Source organism: Panthera pardus, unplaced genomic scaffold, assembly GCF_024362965.1.
Source record: "Panthera pardus isolate Hobbes unplaced genomic scaffold, ASM2436296v1 HiC_scaffold_21, whole genome shotgun sequence".
NCBI lineage: Eukaryota > Metazoa > Chordata > Mammalia > Carnivora > Felidae > Panthera > Panthera pardus.
This window is the reverse complement of record NW_026526777.1, coordinates 3,756,845-3,780,361: the sequence shown is the minus strand read 5'-3', so window position 1 is coordinate 3,780,361 and position 23,517 is coordinate 3,756,845. Positions and strand designations below refer to the sequence as shown.

Below are 23,517 nucleotides of genomic sequence, written 5' to 3'. Positions count from 1 at the left end.
CCAAGCTGTCAGCACAGAGCCCGATGAGGGGCTCGAACCTGAGATCATGACCTGAGCTGAAGTCGATGCTTAACCCACTGAGCCACCCAGGGGTCCCACCCCTATTCATTTTTATGTCACTCCAACGAGCCTCGAATTCCATCGTGCCTGGTGTATGTGATCAGTGCACGGATGTCGAATCGAGTTTGTGGGTTAAATAAGCTGAAAATGGAGACGATTTTAGTGTCGGGAAATGGTTTATCAATGTGGGGTGCTGAGCATCAGAGGGATTCACGAATGGAGAGAGGGCTGGGGGCGAGTTGATGGTGGCAATTTTCAGAACCACAGTGTCTTTCATGTCTCTTCTGTCCTGCTGTCTGGCCTTTTCTGCATGTGGGGCCACAGAGGAGAAGGCCAGGAGCCCAGCTGGAGGGGCGAAGAGGAAGCTAGCCTGTGCCGTGCTGCCGCAAAGTCTATTGGGGCTGCCTCGGAGACCACAAACACGGCAGGGGCACGGATGCGAACAGGCTGTGACATCGCCACCAATGCCCTAGACACAGCAGTTTTCTGTTCTTGTTTGTAATAACAGAGTGAGTGGTTGTGCCAATAGAAACAGAGCATACTCACGAACAAGTCAAGAAACGGTGGATCCAGCCCCTGGATCTATCCCCGACCCCACTCGCCCTCCTCCGACGGCAGAAAAGCCTTCCAAGAGCATCTTTCATGTCCTTGTTTCTGAGGCTGTAGATAATGGGGTTCAGGAAGGGGGCAAGGATGACAAAGGTGATAGCAATTGCTGTGTCCCAAAATACGGAGTAGGTGGCTGAGAATCGCAGGTACATGACAGCGACACTGCCGAAAAACAGCAAGAACACAGCCAGGTGGGCAGCGCAGGTAGAAAAGGCCTTGCGGCGGCCCTCGGCTGAGGGCATCCCCAGAATCACCACGATGATCCGGATGTAGGATAGGGCGATGGCCAGGAAGGAGGCCACAATCTCCCCTGCATGGATGGCGTCCACAATGACCGCCAGGGACGTGTCCGTGCAGGCCAAGCTCAGCACGGGCGTAAAGTCGCAGAATATCTGCCGGATCTGGTTGGAGCCACAGAAAGGCAGGGTGGCAATCCACACGATCTCGGGAAGCACAAGGAGGAAGCCACAGACGCAGGACCCAGCGGCCAGCTGGGTGCACAGCCTGGGAGTCATGATGGTCGCGTACCGGAGAGGCCTGCAGATAGCGACGTACCTGTCAATGGCCATGGCCGTCAGGACGCAGCCTTCGGTGATGCCCAGGGAGTGGAAGAAATACATCTGTAGGAGGCAGCCAGCCACAGAGATGGTCTTGTGCTCACTGATCAGGCTGGAGAGCATCTTGGGGATGGTGGTCGTGGTGTACCAGATCTCCAGGAAAGAGAAGATGCTGATGAAGAAATACATGGGGGTGTGCAGGGCCCTGTCCAGCTGGACGACGATGAATATCATTAGGTTCCCAGTTACGATAAATCCGTAGGTGAGAAGCAGAAGAATGAAGAAGAGGACGCCACCTTCAGGCAGATGTGGGAACACAGAGAAGAGGAACTCAGTCACCGTAGTCAAATTCCCACTGGTCACCAACTCCGTCATCTGCCACCGGAAGAAAAGAGACAGAGAAACTCCTGAAATTGGCATGGCGATCACACACCGGAAACAGCTCCGCTCCTTTCCGTGATCAAGTTACCTAAGTTGACTCTGGGACCCTAGACAGGATAGTTAGAAATATCTCTCAGCTGTAGAGATCTCTAACCTGCTAGAAATATCGTAATCTTGGCTTTGGGACCCCTCAGTGCATCTTTTAAAAAATTTTTTGCAACGTTTCTTTATTTTTGAGGGAGAGATGGACAAAGTGCGAGTCGGGGAGGGGCAGAAAGAGGGAGACACGGAATCCGAAGCAGGTTCCAGGCTCCGAGCTGTCAGCACAGAGCCCGACGCGGGGCTCGAACTCACGAACCGCGAGATCATGACCTGAGCCGAAGTCGGACGCTCAACCAATTGAGCCACCGAGGTGCCCCTCAACACATCTTTTGTAAACATCTTCAGCGGATGCAAAGAAAACACAAAGCGACACACAAATGAATTCTCCAGAAATACTTGCTGGGGGCTCACTTTTTTAATTCCTTGGTTCTCCCCCTCACTCTCTGCCTCTGTGTGTTTAGCTTTAAAATGTGTACCTTTCTTTCCAACTATTCTCCACTCCTGTTCTTCATAGCGAGTTAAAAAAAATACAAAGACACTGTCAGGAGCCCTTGTTTCAATAATTCATCACGCTGCTCTCCCATTTTTTCTGACCCTGATCCCTAACGTGAGGTTGGCGGGCTGGTCATCTCCACTTCTGCTTTGTTTCTGTTTTGTTTCACGGTGACATCTGTTTCTCATTAGATGCCAAGTGCCCAGATGCCAGGAAATACCCCTGCTCACATCCCTCTCCTTCTCCCCCTTCTCTGCCTTTCTCAGCGCTTGATCCTGACAGTTCCTCAGACCAAGAGTCTCTCCAGAACCACCTTGCGCCTGACTATTTGTCACTGAATTTTGGGCAGGCATATAACTCCACTCCACACACCGCACACCTCCTAAGCCACATCAAAGAGCCAACAGGAAGGGAATCATTCCAAATAAAAAATCACTTCTAACGTAACTACGCCTGCCACAAAACCCAGCTGCAATAGAAATCAGGCCAGCATCTACCTGTTAGGGAGAAGGGCCAACTAGACTTTTTGTAAGGCTATTTAATGTTCGTGAGAGCAGGGTGCATTACCTCTCGCCTGGACTATTTGATTTTGTTTATTTTTTTTTTTAATTTTTAATGTTTATTCCTTTTTGAGAGACAGAGCATGAGCAGGGGCGGGACAGAGAGAGAGAGAGAGAGAAAGAGAGAATCTGAAGCAGGCTCCAGGCTCTGAGCTGTCAGCACAGAGCCTGATGTGGGGCTTGAACCCAGGAATCGTGAGATCATGACCTGAGCTGAAGTCGGACGCTCAACCGACTGAGCCACCCAGGTGCCCCTACATTATTTCATTTCATTTATTTCTACCTGTGACAGAGAGATTATTATTGTTTTATAAGTAGAAAAGCTGAGAACTGAGAGGGGAGAAATAACTTGTTCAAATACACTTTTCGGGGATCCCAAACAGTTGCTAGGAGCCTGGTCTGTAGGCCTTAAAATTCCACGATTATTTTTTTGTTCCACAGTGGGGGATTTAGGTCCGAAGTCACCAGTCGTTCATTCTGTCTGCTTCGTACCCTGAGTACCTCTCTATCCTCAGGACTGTCCTGAGTGTGAGATGAGAGCGTTGTTGGGTTTTGTTCTTTCAGGCCAAAAGCAGATGAAAATAAATGCATTGCAGGTTAGGAAAAGCAATTTATATAAAATGCCTCTCGCCTTCAGCCTCAAGCCTCGAAGAAGGCTTTGGAAGGGAGGAAGCTTCAGTGCTTAGCAGAAGGGCGGAGCCTGCATTGGGAGAGCTGTGAGGTCTGAATGCTCTCTGACTGAAGCAGCCGCTTACTTCTCTGTCCTTTCTCAGCCAGAAGCAGCCAGACAATGGCCATGCTGAGTGGTCTTTATGGAGAACGTAGATGGACACAGCAGGAGGCTACGGTGTTAGGAGAAAAGGGAAGCAAGTTCAGCACTAAGTGACTCATAGCGGGCAAATAGAGTGGCCGCTTTGCCGCCCTGAGTGAGGCCCTTCTCACTAGGAAGGCTGCACCATTGGTCACCGTTCAAACATTTATTCAGTTAACCCTCACGTATTGACTGACCTTCTGCTAAGTGCCGGTCACTGCCGTCGGTTCGAGAGCTAGCTGCGGGTGAATAAAACCGCTCTCCTAGATTCCGCGCTTCATTCTTTTGACCGTTTCGCTCATGTAACACAGTTCTAAAAATTGAAGTTTTACCCCAGACATTGAGGAAACTTTACCTTGGAAAACGAGGGCAAATCCGAGTCCGGAGGAGTTAAGGATACGAAGAAAGCAGTAGGCAGGCGCGGAAGGAGTGGAGGCGGGTTAGCAGTTAGATTGGAAAACTTGCTTTCAACAGTCTGTTGCACTCACCTTGCCTGAGACCACAATGACGTTCTTCAGAGTCTCTGCAGCTACCAGCCCCTGACGATTGTCAGCAGGGGTATTGATGTCTTAGAAGGCCCTTCGGGGAATTTCTAGAGAAAAAATCCTCTCCTGGGACTTTCGCTTTAGATGATGCAAGATCCGAAGGCAAGTGGTGTATTTGATTCTCCCCCTCTGAGGGATAAATTAAGGGGAAAGTGTCACATAATAATTAGAGATTCCCCAGGGTCAGGTCTCAAAGGCCTCCTTGTGGCCAAATCACCTTGTGTCGCACAGGGGAGTACAGAGCTGGGCCCTGGGGCTGGAGTAGTGGTGGGCGTCAGAACTGACCAGTCGGGGCCCTGCTTCTCTGGAAACGCTCTCTCAGCTTTCACCATGCTGTCCATTCCCTCTGCTGCTCTCAGAACAATGACGATAATACTAATGATAAATCACTTGGGACATCAACAAAAATAAGGACCTGTAAAGAATGTGTCACACAAAGATGCAGTGCTTTATAAAACTATGTTGGAAGATATCAAACACCCAAATAAATGGATTGATATGATGTATTAATGAATAGAACGTCTTGATTACAGAAGCACGGCAATTCTACACAAATGAGTCCATTCCTTCAATGCAATTTCCACCAAAATTCCATTTGGGTAGGTGGAGTGGGGAACGTCAGGAGGAGGGACAAGACTAAGATATTTCAAAGGAGAAGATTAAAATGGTAAGGCCTGTCCTACTATGGATCAAAGGTTATAACAGCGACATAACAAGCAAATGGAAGCCAGGGAATAGACCGACACAGTGTGGAGCTTTGACATATGGCGGAACAGAAACCACAGAGCAGAGTACGGGGGGGAGGATGGGCAGAGACGCACAGTGGGTCTACAGAGTAAGGGCTGATTATTACTAAGTGGTGCGGGAATCTCGATTTAAACATACGAGAGACATAAAATAAAACTTGTCCTGACATTACATTCCCATACAGCTACAGATAGAATGAAGGTCTAATATGAGAAATCAACTTTAATGCTTTTTTTTTAAAGATTTTATTTTTAAGTAATCTCTACACCCAACATGGGGCTTGAACTCACAACCTTGCGATCAAGAGTCACATGCTCTACTGACTGAGCCAGCCAGGTGCTTCCCTTTGAAAAAAATTTTTTTTTAGTTTTAAAACTTTAATACTTAAAATAAAATTTGAGAGACTATTTTATCACTTCACATAGGGAAAATATCTTAAGTCAATAGAAATATAAATTACAAAGGAAAAGATCATTAAATTCAGGTATATTAGTATTTCCATTTACCAAATGGTACCATTGAGAAAATAAAAAGACAAAGTGCCCGTTAGGAAGCTGTATTTGTAAATGATATAACTGACAAAAGTATTTGTAAATAGCTCCTGCAAATTAAAAAGAAAATGATGTTTTTTTAAGTTTTTTTAATGTTTATTTGTTTTTGAGAGGGAGAGAGAGACATAGTGTAAGCCAGGGAGGGGCAGAGAGAGAGGGAGACACAGAATCCGAAGCAGGATCCAGGCTCCAAGCTGTCAGCACAGAGCCGGTCGCAGGGCTGGAACCCAAGAATGGCAAGATCATGACCCGACCCAGAGTCAGGTCGCTCAACCGACTGAGCCACCCAGGCGCCCCTAAAAAGAAAACGATTTTAAAAACCAGGTGAATACATGCATATAATATACACACAGATGCACACATATACACTCAGCCTCACTGATAAGCAGGGAAATGCAAATCGAAAAAATAGTGCATTATTTATACGTACAACTGAACAGCAACAAATGTGACCACACACAATGATGAACAGTAGTAGAAATTCATGCTTCGTTGATGGAATACAGACGTTGAAAAACAATTTGGTCGTCTCTCACAGAGCTGAAGGCGTGAATGCTCGACAACACAAAATGTTCACGCCTAGCGAATGATTAATTTGTGTCCCATTAACACGAGATGGAAGTATGTATTTAGAGCTGCAGCCACGTAGGTTGATATGAATGACTCTCAGAAATATGCTGAGTGAATAAGCAAGTTGCGCAACAACACCTAAACTATCATTCAATTTACACAGAGTTAAATAGACAAAACTAAACACTGTGTTTCTTTGACTGAATATCCACACGCTTACAGGGTAATGAACACAACATCCAGGTTAACGGTGATATGCAGCATTTGAGGGTTTGGGGGCAAGGTTCGGATTGAGGAGGAGCGTTTAGTGGACTTCAAAGTTATTAATAATGTTCTTTCTTACCTGGGGTCATGGGTTCGTGTGAATGAGAGGTAAAAATGTAAAGCAAGATGGACATAAAAAGGTAATCTACTCTCTAAAGAAAAGCAAGAAGGGGGAAATGAAGGCCGTGTGGTAGCCCAAAAGCAACTATAAATAGAGAGTGAGTATGTATTTTAAGATGAATGCATTTGAACAGATTTATAAGCAGAAGGAGCAGACAACATAGAGAGGGAGCAGTGAGAAGATTCTTAAAATTAGTGAATTCACTCATTCATCCAATTACTTATTTTTTTTTAACAATGTATCCATTCATCAAGTGCTTATCAGGGGTCTGTTTTAAAATACCACCTTCTTACATGCAAATATTTGTTGAATGAATAAATAATTTTGCTATAATTGATGGATGCCACCTTAATAAGGTGATTCTTTAAAATTATCTTAATGTTTATTTTATTTGTAAGAGAAAGAAAGAGAGACAGAGTGCGAGCAACGGAGGGGCAGAGAAAGAGGGAGACGCAGAATCTGAAACAGATTCTCGAACCCACGAACCATGAGACCATGACCTGAGTTGAAGTTGGATGCTTAACCAATTGAGCCACCCAGGCGCCACCTTCATAAGGTGATTTATATCGCAAACAGCATGTACTACAAATGTTTAATTAAAGCTCCATTGTATGAAATGAAATGAAATGAAATGAAATGAAATGAAATGAAATGAAATGAAATGACATGGAATGAAGTGAAGTGAAGTGAAGTGAAGTGAAGTGAAGTGAAATGAAATAAGATAAAATAAAATAAAATAAAATAAAATAAAGTAAAGTAAAATAAAATACTACCTTTTTAAAAACTAGTCACTGAGTCAACAGTGTCACCCTTACTCTACCATGTATATTCCTTTCATTATCAGGGTTGCTGTTGTTTTTGCTTTTGTTTTTGTTTTTAACTCAAATCCATTTTCAAATTCTATTTCCTTTCTATATGTACTGCTGCCAGTCCATTAGTTTTTTAACACTTCATGCCTGTTTTCTATGTCTTTTTGTAAAAGAATAAAAATCATCTTGTGGTGTACGTTTTTTCTTCCTCTGGCTTTGCTCACCTGGAGGTAAATGTTAGACTCACGTTTTAGTTTAAAAAAAGAGAAAAAGAAAGAATGAAAGTATCCTTCTGGTTGTATTCCCCACTCATTATGTGGGGGAACTTGTCGAACCCCAGGTCTCTCCAAGGGCTAGCTCGTCAATACCTCTTTCCAGTGGCAGGAAAGGCACCTGCCACTGAGACCATCGAGGCATGCCACATACCCTCCGTGGGACCCCCTCGTTCTCACTCCTGCCGCTACTGCTAATGGCTCTGTGATCCCCGGGATGCCTCTGAAAAGTTCTGCTGAGCCTCGCTGGGCAGCTGCTGGCAGAATCTTCTATGTTGTTCTACAGGGTTGCTGTGTGTCGCTGAACTACTCTGAAGCTTCTTCGGTGCAAAGTGGAGAAAACCTTCTGCCTTTGAACCACATTTTGTTAGCTTCACTCCTCTTGTTCCTCATCCTTCTTCTGTCTCGGCAGATAATTTCTATATAAACTGTCCTCTCACCCTTTGGACAAGAAAGAAAACCAAGTATCCCTTGCCATGTGGCGTCTAGCCAGACTCAAAGACCTGGCTTCCCAAAGGTGTGGTAACTTCACGAAAGGGGAGCATGGCAGCCAGCGTTCTCCTAATTAACCACAGGGGACATGGAGTTGCTTTCTCTGGGACCAGAGAGAACCTTTCTGAAGAGAGCCCTTCTCCCACTGGACGATCCCCTGAGACGCCCGGGGCTGTGCTTGGAGTCATAACTCTCCTGTTTGTAGACTGCACAACCATGGAGATGAGGACATTCGTCAGACAGAGGTGGCCCCTGGGTTCTGGAAGAGGTGGCTTTGGGATGAGGGGTGGGCTCTGTACTTTGGTGTGTGCATGGGTGGCATTTGGGGCTGTGTATTGGGGAATTTTATTTTTTCTGTTCGTTTTCAGTGCAGACCTGTGGAAGCTTGGTCTAGGCTTAGCAGCATGAGTGAGGTAGGGGGAAAGGCCCATAGCTCAGGGATGAAGGGGTTGGTGGATTTCCCAGGACTACCAATGGTCATAACAAACATCATTGAATTTTGTCTGGGCCACTAGCTGTATGACTTTCTTAGCCTCCATGATTTCCGGGTTAACTTCTGATGTAGGAAGCTTGCGTTTTATTTAGTGGAATCAGAAAATGCCCTCAAGATAAAGCAATGCCGTGGCAGCCAGAGGAGACTAGTCGTTGAGATTCTAAAAGGGAGCTCCACTCTTCCAGAAAATACACAAGTCCAATTAGATATGATTGGAAGGCCCAATATTGCCTTCCTATATGCATCTCCTTTCCTAAAGACTCAAGTTTCTGAAGACCTGCCAATTTTCCTCTTTTCCACGTTTCGATTTCCTAATTCCAAAATGTATTGGCCACAGAGCAAAATGTTAGTTTCCCTATTGATCTCCCCGCTGCCTCTGAAAGAAGAATCCAGAACATTATAACAGTGTTAACTTCTGTCATGAGGAATTTATACAGGGAATAATAGAACTGAGAGATCTTGGGATGTCAAAATGATTTAAAAGTCTCATGTACATTCACATTATTTATCATGCTAAGAAGTTTAGGCTTTATTCGGCAGCCTCTACGATTCACCTCCACGTCTGTTTTCAGACACAGTATTGACAGCTTTGCATTTAAGAAAGATTATTCCAGAATCTGAGTGGACGGTAAACTGGGACAAATCAAGTCTGAAAACAATGAGTCTAGATAAGAGTAATTAAGGCAAGAGACCATCAGAGCCTACACTGCTTTTGCTTGTGAACTTCTGTTTTTTCTTAAGTAGACGTTTTCTTAAAGAAAAACAAAGGGAAGTTTTGCCTTTCGTATTTCTCCTGTTTCAACATAGGTTTAATATTCTGCTGTATTTACAAAAAGGAAGAACGAAAACAATTAAAAATATTTGGCTGCCATACACCATGCTGACTCTCCGTTTGTTTAAATCCTCTGGAATTCTGCTTTCAGAATAACTTTATCTATTTTTTGTATCTATTGTCAGCTCACAATTGCCTTGACTCTTTGGGATTGATATCAGTTGTTTTCTCCTTCGAGGTATTGATTTTAATTTAAAAGTTTTGAGATATGACTGGCACTTAACATCGTGTAAGTTCAAGGTGTGCGTGGCGGCGTGATGCATTTATAGACTGCGGTGTGATTCCCGCCGCAGCTCGATTAACATCGCTCCCCCGTCATGCGACTGTGGAGTCCCCATCTCTGACAATTTCACCCCGAGGTGGTTTAATACAGCGAAGGCACGTCTCAGAGTTCCGCCACACATACAAGCATTTAAGGGCAAACAGGCACATTATCACACCTGTTCTTCGAAGTTCATGGAAGTCCCAACTTTATTCTTTTTTTTTTTCTTTTTTATTACTGAAATATAATCGACATCCAGTCTTAGGTTAGTTCGGGGTGTGCGACATCGTGATCTGACACCTGTATGCGTCACGCAGTGTTCACCGCGGTATCTGCAGCCACCTCCTGTCGCCATACACTGTCATTACGACACTGATTGTATTCCCTATGCTCTACTTGTCTTTCCCATGACTTATTTGATAACTGCGTGTTAGTGCCTCTTAATGCCCTTCATCCAAATCTCTGTTCTTCAGGATCTCTGATTATGAGAAGAAAGAAAAAATCAAAGACAAAATTAATCAGACAAATTAAAGACAAAATTATCAGAATTCTCTCTGGCAGAAAAGCTAACCTGGTGAGATCAGGTGATGGACCGTCTGTTAAGGGAGGGGCACAGAAATGTATGTGTCACGGTCCTATTGCTATCCCCTCCCCTCCAGCCTCAGAGGCTGCTTGGCTTGTTGTGTTATTTTATCATTTCAGATGAGGGGGTAGGTATATTTCCAGCCAATCTACATATCTTGGTCACCTGGTTTTTTTGCTACCTCCCCCTCCAATTCTAACATTCCGTATGCCACGGATTCTCAACTGGGGCGAATTTACTCCCTCTTCTCCCCTGCAGGGACACTTGGCAATGTCCAGAGACATTTTGGTGATCATGACTTGGGGAGGGGTCCATGCCACGGACACCCAGGAGGTAGAGGTCAGCGTTGCTGCCAATCGTCCTACAATGGTCAGGGAAGCTTCCAGCCTTTCACCTCCAGCAAAGAACTATCTGGTCCGAAATGTCAGTTGAGGAGATCTGCTCTATGCTAATTAATGAACCCTATGGTGTGGATACAGACGTGGATATTTGACGCTCTTACAAAACCTGTTCAGTGTGGACTGCCGATTAGACTTCTTTTAAAAACATTTTTTTAATGTTTATTTTTCAGAAAGAGAGAGAGAGAGTGAGGGGCGGGGAGGGGGGGGGAGGCAGAGAGAGAGAGGGAGGCACAGAATCTGAAGCAGGCTCCAGGCTCTGAGCTGTCAGCACAGAGCCCAACGTGGGGCTCAAACCCACAACCCCTGAGATCGTGACATGAGCTGAAGTCAGATGCTCAACTGACTGAGCCACCCAGGTGCCCCTAAGCTACCCACTTTAAATGATCTTATTCTTACCCACAGAGGGGATCATTCTGTCACAACTCATTTTGTGTCTCCAACATTTCATCTCCAAACAATAAAGATGTCTACCGACTTAAGTTGTTTCTAATTTACTAGTATAACAAATACTCCAATGAGTCTTCGTATACAATATTTTACTCTTCAGAATATTTTTCTCGTGCTATTTTGGTGAAACGGAGGCTCAAAACAGTCTCAAGAGTCTCAATAAAAATTGCCAAAATGCCATTGAGAAGAGTCTGTACCAACTTAAGTGTCCGAACAGCAAAATCACTTGCCTAGTTAACAGAATAGTTGGTCACATATGGTGTCATAATTACTGCTAAGTATTTGCAAGTTAGACAGGATCACCTTATAGCTTGAAGAGCCACTCACAGACACATGTCGGCACTGACTTTGTGACGTCTCTGTCATCTTGTCATCATCAACCCCATTGTGCTTATGGTTCACATTGTCTGAAAAATTCCAGAGTAGGTAGGTCCTCTTGGAAGCTTGAAGGTTAAGTAGGTGACCTACATAGGTTTGGGACCAAAACAAAAAATGTACACATCATGTAAACACATGTATGTGTCCATTTTTAAAATTAACAGCACTATATTAAAATGCTCTGTGTTGTGTCAGGCTGTATTAAAATTTCACACCAGTCTCACCTCAGTGTCTTTTTTCCTTACTGTTTATTTGCCCCGGATTGTTTCTCCCTGCCTCTCTGTCTGCCGTGGAATTTATACTCACCATTACAAAGGCCACACACATTTTGTCCCCTGGGATAAAGGTCTCTGCCTTCTCCCCAAACGACACTAGTAATTTTAGGGACTGAGGTAAATGTCTCTAGAAAAGTAAGTGTTGGCCCAGCTGCTGTGGGAAACAGACCAAGGACACAGGGCAATTGTCAGGGGTTTCGTGAAGAGAAGGAAGGCAGCCAGCAGCTGGGGGAAGAAGAGAGACGTGTCAAGAATGGAAATGTCAGGGGCGCCTGGGTGGCTCAGTCGGTTGAGCGCCGACTTCAGCTCAGGTCACGATCTCGCGGTCCGTGAGTTCGAGCCCCGCATCGGGCCCCTGTGCTGACAGCCAGAGCCCGGAGCCTGTTTCAGATTCTGTGTCTCCCTCTCTCTGACCCTCCCCCATTCATGCTCTGTCTCTCTCTGTCTCAAAAATAAATAAACGTTAAAAAAAAAAAAAATTAAAAAAAAGAATGGAAATGTCAGTAGCATAGGACACAAGAAGCAGATCTCAGTCACCTCCATCCAGGTAGCTGGATAAACTCTCGGGCCCATTTGGGGGTGCCGACCTGGAAGAAGAAGAGCTTACCTTAACCCCTCAACCCTTGGAAATGTAAATCCTTTCCTATATTATTGTGAGCTTTTTGAAACTCAAGAAAAAAGTTTTCTGTGTGAAGAAAATTGTACAGAAGTTTCTCTGGTTATAAAATCAAACTACATTTATTTGAAGTAAATATTTAAGAATCTAGTTCTTTGATATTTGAATTACTGCTTAAAAATCTTAGTATTCCAGGAGCGCCTGGGTGGCTCAGTCAGCTAAGCGTCCGACTTCGGCTCAGGTCATGATCTCTTGGTTTGTGGGTTCAGGCCCCGCGTCAGGCTCTGTGCTGAGAGCTCAGAGCCTGGAGCCTGCTTCAGATCTGTGTCTCCCTTTCACTCTGCACTCCCCCCCCCCCCACCACTTGCTCTCTGTCTCTCTCTCTCAAAAATAAACATTAAAAAACATTTTTAAAAATCTTAGCATTCTATTTATAAATCTAATAGATTTTATCCCTCACTATTAAAGATGTTTGACAACTATTTCATCTGATTGATAAGCTTGGCGATTAAATCCTTTTAAACATTTCAATGATATACATTATTTTGTTTTTAAGAACCTCAATATTCTAACTTAAATAACAAAGCCTCTACAGTTTCTAAAAATAACCTTTATAATAAAGAAATAAAAAATACGGCTACTGCGATATCCTTTTTTAAAAATGTTTATTTACTTTCGAGAGAGACCAGAGAGAGAGAGCATGAAGGGGGGATGGGGGGGATAGAGAAAGAGGAAGACACAGAATCCTAAGCAGACTCCAGGCTCTGAGCTGTCAGCACAGAGCCGGACGCGGGGCTCAAACCTGTGAACCAGGAGCTTAACCGACTGAACCACCCAGGCACCCCTAATCCTAAATTCTTTTGAGTGTTTCCATCCTGTGATCAACATGGTGAGATCCCAATTTTAAATAACAAGCGTAATATTTTGAATTTTATTAACTATAAATTTTACCTCAATAGAGTTGATTTTTAAAAAGTATAAATTACTGGCTCTATTACAAATTTAAAATTCGAATTAGAAGTTCGATTTGGTATTCTAATAGGTCAAACTGTTAAATAATTAAATTATTTAATTAAATTAAATTAAATTATAAATTAAATTAAATAATGCAAATACACAAAATACTAAATGCATAGACTTTTCTTAGGGCAAAAGAGAAATGATAGGTTTTGATTCTATTACCTGTTTCTACAGTTGGCTCTAAAATCTTTCTGGGCTTAAAAGATGCTAACCCACTACAGAAATTATTATATGACCCATTTCTTTATTCCTGCAACAATTATTTACTGAGGCTACTATGCCAAGAACTGTTTCAGGTGCTTGGGATACAGTTGAGAACAATTTCCTGCCTTTACATAGCTAACACTGTGGTGAGGGGAGATGTTTTTTAAAATACATATTAATAGGGGCGCCTGGGTGGCGCAGTCGGTTAAGCGTCCGACTTCAGCCAGGTCACGATCTCGCGGTCCGTGAGTTCGAGCCCCGCGTCAGGCTCTGGGCTGATGGCTCGGAGCCTGGAGCCTGTTTCCGATTCTGTGTCTCCCTCTCTCTCTGCCCCTCCCCCGTTCATGCTCTGTCTCTCTCTCTCTGTCCCCAAAATAAATAAAAAACGTTGAAAAAAAAATTTAAAATACATATTAATAGTAAACCAGAAAATTGGCAAATTATATGAAACTATGTCCTGTGGGAAAAAGAAAAGAAAATGTTGCAGGACAAGAGGGTCTGGTATGGGTAAGGAGATCATAATTTTAAGCAGAGTGGTCACGTTGGACCTCATTTAGTAGGTCACATTTGGACAAGGATTTGGACAAGAAGTTAGTCGTATGGTTATGTGGAGGGAGAATAATCCAGGCAGCAGGTAAACCTGGTGAGAGAGCCCCAAGGTGGGCAAGCACTGGCCTGTTCAAGGATTCAAGGAGACCACTGTGGTTGGAATGGAGTAGAGGTGGAGGGAGACCACTGCAGGGCAAGTGCAGGGAAATAAAAAAGATGGAACCTCGAGGGCCTCAAAGGCTATTGTATGTATTTATAGTTTCCTAATTTATTCTGAGAATGGGAGCCAGTGAGAGTTTGGAACACAGGAGAGTTATCCTGATTTAGAATTAAAAAAACAAAAACAAAAAACAAAAAACAAACATGGCTGCTTCCCGTTGAGAAGACAATGAAGGGAGACACGGAGAAAGCTGGAGTCCTGGGGAGGATATTGCTACAATCCTGTGAGAGATGATGGTGGCCTAGGTCAAGATGGCAGCAATGGAGGTGAAGAAATGTGGCTGAATTCTAGATATAATTTGACAACAGAGCTAACAGGTTTTCTGATGGATTGAAAATGAAGTGGGAAAGGGAAGAGTCAAGGATGACCAACTGGGATAGCAGAGATGCCATTAACTGAAACCAGAAGGGGATGTTGGGAGGAGAGAAATCATAAGTTTAGTTTAAGCATAAGTGGACTTTTGAAAATCTACTAAAAACACTGGATAGGTGGGCCTTCACACTTGGGAGTGAAGGCCAGGATGAAGACATATGTGGCAATCATTAGTGTATATCATGTATCTAACGCCGTGAGACTGAAGGAAACCACCCAGGGTATGAGTTTGGGGGCACTCCACTGTTACAGATTTGGGGGAATAGGGAGAATCAGAAAATGTGACTCAGAAAGAGTGCCCAATAGGAAGAAAAAAACAAGTGTTCCCAAAGCCAAATGAACAAAATAAAGGAGGAAGAAGTGATTGACTTTGCCAAATCCTGCAATAGTCAAGTAAAATGAAGACTGAAAATTGGCCATGGACGTAGTCACCTGGAGGCCACTCTTGAACTCAATGAGAGAAGCGTGCATGAAATGTTGCAGGGAAAAACCCGAATTGAGTAATGCCATAGAAAAGAATCAAAAACAAATTGGAAACTTCAAGTACAGATAATTCTTTCATGGAGTTTAACTGCTGATGAAAGCAGAGAAGTAAGGTATTAAGGAACAAGTGGGATCACTGAAATATTTTAACTGTGATTCACAATAAAGAACATATTTTAAATCACAATATAAGATCCACATACATACATATTCATTTCCATATTTGTAACAAAAACACTTTATAAAACAGTACTTACACTTACTCCATTCAGTGTTTCTTGTCTTTTGTATTCTTTTTTTTCTCCTTATTCTATTCCATTAACATTGGAACTGATTTCACCACCTATTAACAGGTCGCAACCCTTAGTATGAAAACAAGAAGAACTTTAACGTAAGGAGTCTTTAACTCTAATTACACTTGTTTATGTGTGTGTTTCTGTTTATTTGTTTTAATTTTATTTGGTTAACATAGAGTGCAATACTGGTTTCAGGAGTAGAATTGAATGATTCATCACTTACATACAACACTCAGTGCTCATCACAAGTGCCCTCCTTCATGCCCACCACCCATCTAGCCCATCCCCCCTCTTTCCTCTATCAACCCTCCGTTTGTTCCCTATCGTTAAGAGTCTCTTGTGGTATGCTTCCTTCTCTCCTCTTCCCCCCCTTTCCCATATGTTCATCTGTTTTGTTTCTTAAATTCCATATATTGATGAAATCATATGGTATTTGTCTTTCTCTGATTTACTTACTTCACTTAGCATAATACATTCTAGCTCCATCCACATCATTGCAAATGGCAAGATTTCATTATTTTTGATGGTTTAGTAATATTCCTTTGTGTATACACCACATCTTCTTTACTCATTCACCAGTGGATGGATATTTGGACTCTCTCCATAATTTGGCTACTGTTGATAATGCTGCTATACACACTGGGGTGCACCTGCCCCTTCAAATATGTATTTTTGTATCCTTTGGGTAAATACCTAATAGTTCAATTGCTGGGTCATAGGGTAGTTCTCTTTTTAGTTTTTTGAGGAACCTGCATACTGTTCTCCGGAGTGGCTGCACCAGTTTGCATTCCCACCAACAGTGCAAGAGGGTTCCCCTTTCTCTGCATTTTCATCAACACCTGCAAAGCACATTTAATCTACACAGTTAATGCAATCCCTAGCAAAATACCACCGGCATTTCACAGAGCTAGAACAAACAATCCTAAAACTGATATAGAGCCACAAAAGACCCCGAATAGCCAAAGCAATCCTGAAAAGGAAAAACAAAACTGGAGAAATCATGATTCTGGAGTTCAAGCTATATCACAAAGCTGCAGTCATCAAGACAGTATGGTATTGGCACAAAAACAGACACATAGATCAATGGAACAGAATAGAAAACCCAGCAATGGACCCACAACTATATGGTCAACAGATCTTTGAAAAATCAGGGAAGAGTATCTAATGGGAAAAAAGATAGTCTTTTCAGCAAATGGTATTGGGCAAACTGGACAGCAACATGCAGACGAATGGAAGTGGGCCACTTTCTTTTACCATAAACACAAGTAAATTCAAAATGGATGAAAGACTAAATGTGAGACAGGAAACCATCAAAATCTGAGAGGAGAACTCAGGCAACTCTAATTACCTTTGTATACATATTTCACAGGTTGTTTCTATGTTCACTTTTGTATTTAATTATAGTTTCTAATTTATTTATAAGAGAGTATTGCACGTTATTAAAAGCCACGTTTTACCTTAAAAATGATAGTTTAAATGTGATGAAGAAAATATACACTCTCCAACAGTACTGATGAGATGTCAAAATGGCACAATCTTTTCTAGAGTGATTTAACAAAATGTGTCGAAAGAATTAATAAACATCGACATCTATTCGGAAGTAATGCCAGAGAAGGCTTCTTTGATGAAGTACCATGTAGGTTGACACTTGAAGACTGAGAAGGAATCAGCCAGGAAAGTGCGTAAGGGAAATCATTTGTGCAAATGCCCTGAGGTGATTAAACAGCTGAGTGCACTATAGGAACCAAATGCAGATGTGCAGATGGGACAGAGGAAGAGTCACGAAGTGAAGGCTAGAGGCAAAATATGCAGAACCTTGGAGGTCATGTTGTAAGATACTGGAATGTATCTCAATTGCCAAGTGAGGACCCTGGAAGGATTTAAGTAAGCAATTACATTCTTAGAATCACATTTCTATTGTATCGATAGTCGATCAGAGTGGAGCCGAGGTACAGGTGGAAAGGTTGGTTTAAGAAACCGTATCCATTGTCTTTCACTACAGAAAGGAAACGTCCCCAAAATTAGTGACTTAAGACAGAAACTATTTGTCTGTTAATTTATGGGTTGACAATTTGGCCTGGAATCAAATAGGTGGTTCTACTTGTCCTGGTTCACTCATGTATCCAGGGTCAGCGGCTGGCCAGGAACCCCGGGCTGAACAGGCTGGCATTAGCTAAGACAGTTGTACTCTTTTCCCTGTGTTCTTTCACCTTCCACAGGCTAGTGTGTGATGTTCACGCAGCGGCTGCTAAAAAACTTCTTATGACATTGCCTATCACATAGTCAACAATGCTATTGCCATGGAAATTGTGTGCTGGGGAAACGCAACAGACCTTGGAAAATGCTACTACTCTTTCAGAGAGTAAAGAGGGGGAACAAATCCCTAATCCAGTTGAAAGCAATTCTTCATTAAAATGTGGCTTCAGGAGTGACATCACCAAGATGATGACATAGGTTGTCCCTGACTTCACTCCTCTACACAAGAACAAATAACAACTATTCAAAAATAGGACACCCCTGAGAGAACCCTAGAGTTCAGGGGTGGGTCTGAAGCAGCCCTTCACCACAAAGACCGTGACAGACTGCGGTCGAAGGGGAAGAGAAGTGTCTATAAATTGACCCATCACCCTTCCTTGCAGGCCAGCACATGGAGCAGTTTCCCTGAGCCTTAGGTTCCTCTAGTGGGAAAGGAGAACCAGAAGGGGGTGGCACACAACCATCAAAAGAAGCCATCAACAAAGTGAAAAGACAACCTATAGAATGAGAAAAAAACATTCGCAAACCATGTATCTGTTAAGGTGTTAATATCCAAAATCTATAAAGAATTCATTCAACTAAAAAACAAAAACCCAACCCAATTAAAAAAATGGATAAAGGACCTAGATAGATATTTCTCCACAGAAGATAAATGGAAGGGCAACAGGTACATGAAAGGGGGCTCAACATCACTAGTCATTGGGAAAATGCAAACTAAAACCAATGAGATATCACCTCACACCTGGTAGAATGATCATCTCCAGAAAGACCAGAGATACCAAGTGCAGGTGAAGATGTGGAGAAGAGGGAACCCCCCGCACTGCTGAACCGTTGGTGGGAACGCAAACTGGTGCAGCCACTCTGGAAAACAATATGGAGGGTCCTCAAAAAATTAAAAATGCAACTACCATATGTTCCAGCAACTCCATTTCTGAGAATATACCCAAAGGAAATGAAAACACCAACTTGAAAAGATATTCGCACTCTCATGATCATGGAATCATTGTTTACAGTAACCAAGACATGGAAACAACTTAAGTATTCATCAATGGATGAGTGGATAAAGAAAATGTGATATATATATATATATATCACAACCTATGTCATATATATATATACATATATCACATTTCTAATATATATATACACACATATATATACATATATATATTAGAAATGTGATATATATATATGCATATATATAGTGGAATATCACTTAGTCATGAAAAAGAGGAAATCCTATCATTTGCCACACATAGATGTAACTTAAGGACACTATGCTAAATGATATAAGCCAAACCTAGAAAGACAAGTACTATATCTCACTTATATGTGGAATCTTAAAAAAAAACATCTCAGAAAAGAGATCAGACTCTGGTAGAGGGGGAGGGGAAGGGAGAGGTAAGGTGGTCAAAAGGTACAAACTTCCAGTTATGACATAGATAAATCCTAGGCATATAATGTACAGCGTGATAACTAGAGCTAACACTGCTCTATGGTATATAGAAAAGTTCTTAAGAGAGGAAATTCTAAGACCTCTCATCACAAGGAGAAAATTTTCTTCCTTTTTTTCTTCTTTTCTTTGCGTTGTATCTACATGGGAAGATGGATGTTAGCTGGACATTTCACAGCAGATGTAAATCAAACTGTCATGCTGTGCCTGAAACTTATACAGTAATGGATGTCAATTTTTCTCAATAAAACTGGAAAAAATATGTATTTATATAATCTATTAATTCTGAGCAAATATATCAAAGAAGGCTCATATTTTAAAAAGACTCTTGGAGTTCCTCTTACTCAGGAGAACTGATGAGAAAAGATCAGAGGAGGAGGTCTCACTAATTAATCTGTGGGGAAATGGGGTGGATGTTTTTTCTCTGGTTATCGGGGGAAATCTCCGGTAGAGAAATCTTCCCAAGAGTATTTTAGAAACAGGTTACAACAGTCCACCTGATGAACTGAAGGGACTTCAGCCGCATAAACCCAGGAAAGGACCTCCTTCGTCTCTGCCAGGGGGTAAGAGAAAAAGGCATGTGGGTCCAAGGTGCGGGTTTGTCCTGAGTCAAGGAGAAAGTGAATTGCCTAGTGGGTAGAAGAAAAGGACACTTAGCCTGTGCTCCTTATGTTGACTTCACTAGCAAAATCTGGGGACATATCTGAGATTGCATGAATGGCAGAAAGCAATTGGGCTCAGGCAGGAGGAGATATATTTATAGGATTTAAAATTGGTGGTGATGGGGGTGCCAGGGTGTTTCAGTCAGTTAAACTTTGGACGTTGGATTCCACTCAGGTCATGATCTCATGATTTTTGAGTTTGAGCCCCACATCGGGCTCTGCACTTACAGTGTGGATCCTGATTGGGATTCTCTCGCTCTCCCTCTCTCTCTTCCCCTTCCCCCTCTCTGCCCCTCCCCTGCTCATATTTGCTCTCTCTCTTGCTCTCTGTCCCTCAAAAAGGGAAAAAAATAGTGATGATGTCATACGTCTGGGGCATGATGGCTGAATAAGACTTTTCCCCTAATGATATTGTTCCTCTCTTTGCACATCCTCAGATTTTTTCAAAATTAATTCTGATCCAGGAGGACACCATTTTACATACTGGTCTCTGTTCCCAGTCAGAGGACTATAAACCAAATAAGGTCATGAATAAAGAGTGCAGACATACCTGAGTTTCAGATTCCTGAAAATCTTGTATCAGGGAAGTGAGTCAGACTGAACACAGTCTGGACCCCCCCCACCCCCTGACTAATGTTTTCTACCCACCTTCCTTTCGCCTGGTAGGATTAGGTGAGCTCATTTTGTCTCCTTCCAGTCTCCAACAGATAAACTTCGAATTGGCACATTGATTTCTGTAGAGTAGAACATTGCTTTTGCCAAAACATAAGGACCCAGATTCTATTAAAGAGGTGATCATCACTCACTTCGGAGAAATAAATTGAGATGCCAGAAACACAGTGAGACAATAACTGTGTCTGCTTGGGAGGGTCCAAGATGTCTCGGTTTGAAGACGGTGGTCGTGCTCACCTTTGTACTGATTTGCCAATGGAGAGAAGTATGAACCTTCTTTGCCTCTTCCCGGACAATCTACATGTGTGCCAGGGGTTCAGCTGAGCTAAGAGAGAGCAGCAGATTGAAACAACATTGAGGCCGGATGAAAGTAACCGCCAAGCTCTTGATCCCTTACCGTGTTAGTCACTTACTATGATAGCATGAGCAGAAGGCTGAAGACAAAGAAAGCACTTTCCTGCAGCCCATTTCTTATCCCCTGTGAAACTGAGCACTGATCAGGGGTCAGGAGCAGCGGCGCAAGCCCGAGGGTCATTTCAGTGTTGTGGGACCCCCGAACAAAAGGATCCAGAAGTTTTAGGAACCCTGAGAAGGAGAAGATACAACGTGGACTAAGTCAGCTAAGTCCACTCCTCTCCCTTGTCCCCTGCAGAGGCATCAGTAGAGGTGCCTGAAGAGGACCTTGGTCCAAGGCTACAGATACAGACGTAAGAGTACGCTTGCTGGGCTGACTGGAAACACACAAAGGGCATGACCGGCCAGAGGAGCCACAGTCCTCGCTGCCATCCCCTTAGAGTCTGTGGTGCACAGGCCAGGACCAAGTCTGGTGTCAATGGGGCGGCTTGCCCTGGGCGTCCTGCCTGGGAAAGCTTTTGCAATCGCCTGCAGTTACGGCTGGAAATCATACAGGTTTTCTGCCAGGGGCCAGACTCCTCAGTGCATATGTAATTTTGAGGCGGAGACGAGAGTGGGAGAGATCTGTTTCCTTATTCTTATCCCTATGCCTTGGACTTTTAAGCCCTTTATTTGAAACGTTTGCGTAACTTAAATCTTTTCCCTTTCTCAAGCAAAGCTGATTCCATCCGCTTGGGTCTTGGGCCAGCCTAACCTTTCTGGGACTTTCAGTTCAGCCCTGTTCTTCCAACCTTTCTGGGTTTCTCCAAGCCCCTCCACTTACCTCTTTTAAGCTTCTCAGAGTCCAGAGGACCGAGAAGGGCAAGTCTGTTCCAATGGACTTCCCCAGGCTCATACCATTCTTCTTCTCTATTTGACCTTGGCTTTATCAAGAGTGACGAGTCAAAGTTACTGCTGATGATTTCCCTACAGATGTGGGTCACTGCACCAGTCCATCCCCCCGGAACTGAGATTTTCTTAGGCAAAAAATACTTTCTTGTAAACTCTTCTGGCCTCTGCCTGTTGGCCAGCTCCCAGGCTAGTTCCATATTTTCAGGTATTCATTAGAGGACCATCCCTATTTCTCAGTATCAGTTTCTGTCTTAGTTCATCCAGCCTGCTGTGACAGACGTGTCACAGACCGGAAGGCTTAAACAACACACATTTCTATCGAGCACCTCTGCAGCCTGGAAGACTGAGGCCCAGGTCAGGAAGATCTGGGGTCTGGTTTGTAGATGACTGCTCCTCTCTGAATCTTCACATGGCAGCTGACACAGAGAAGCTACTTTTCTCGAGACTCTTAGAAGGGTACTAATGCCTCTCGTGCTCATGACCTCATCTAATCCTTATTACGTCCCCAAAGTCCCTCTCCTAACACCATCACATTGGGAGGTAGTTCCAACGTGTGAATCTGAGCGGCAGAGAGCAAAAACATTCGTCCCACAATCGTCCTAGCAGTGGAATCATACAACGTGTAGCCTTTGACCTCTTTCCTTTAACACAGTGCATTTGAGATGAATCCACATTGTGTGTCTGTCATTCATTTTCATGGCTGAATAGTATTATACGGGTACCAAGTTCGTTTATCCCTTTGCCAGTTGGTGGTCATTTGGGTTGTTTACAGTTTTATAAATAAAGCCACTATGAATATTTGTTTACAGGTTTTGGTGTGGCCATAGACTTTCTTTGGGCTAAATACTTAGGAGTGGGGATGCTAGGTGATAGACATCCGTGTCTGATTTTACAAGATACTGCTAAACTCTCTTCCACAGAGGCTGCAGCATTCTGTGTTCCCAGCAGCACCTGCAGGAAAGATAATTACTCCACACCCTCCCAGCACTTGGCATCACCAGCTGTTTTGTTAAAACAAAAAATAGGTTAATTGTTCTTATAAATGTGTGACGGTGATGTATCTCGTTGCGGTTTTAAGAGTTTTGAGTTTTCCTGTTTTCTGGAAATGTCTTTAGGCAGATGCATATCTCACAAATACTTTCTCCCAGGGTGGCTTTTTTTTTTTTTTTTCATTCCTGAGGGCCATCAGTTTTGATGAGGTTCAGTTTGTCAGTTTCTTCTTTTACATATTGAGCTTTTGATGTTAGAGCATCCACACTTTTGTTGTGCCAAAGGTCATAAGGATGTTCTCTTCCGTTTTCTGGGAGACACTTTATGGTTTTGGTTTTACATTTAGATCTGTGACCCATGTTGTGTTCATTCTTGGGTGTGATGCAAGATTTATTTTAGCACATGTATGCCCAGTTTTCCCAGTGCCATTTGCCAAAAATACCTTCTTTCCTCTGTTGAATTCTTGACCATATATGTGAATGTCTATTTTTGTACTCTCCTTGGCTCCATTGATCTGGGTGTCTGTTCTCCTGACAATATTACATTGTCTTGATTTCTTTAGCATTACAGTGAGTCTGGAAATGTATATCAGCAGTTCTGGGTCCTCCAAATTTGTTCTCTTTTATCAAGATGTTTTGCTTTGTCCCTCGATTTTTCATTTATAGTTTAGAATCGGCTTCTTGATATCTATTTTAAAAACCCACCTGAGTTTTAACGGAGGTTACATTGAATGAATGTATACATTATATTACATATACAATCATTGTATGTGTGTATACATTCTATATGCATATTCATATGCCAGATGTCCTATAATGGCATATGTTCTATAAATGGCAGAAAAATGAATGGCAATTAATATCT

General features: G+C 42.9%; 1 protein-coding gene across 1 annotated transcript; it reads right to left on the bottom strand.

Moving 5' to 3' along the window:
• Window positions 1-602: 602 nt before the first annotated feature.
• On the bottom strand, window positions 603-1,601 carry LOC109257213 (olfactory receptor 6K6). Its single transcript, XM_019433174.2, has one exon. It carries the CDS (start codon window positions 1,599-1,601, stop codon window positions 603-605), a length of 999 nt encoding a protein of 332 aa, XP_019288719.2.
• Between the last annotated feature and the right edge of the window lie 21,916 nt (window positions 1,602-23,517).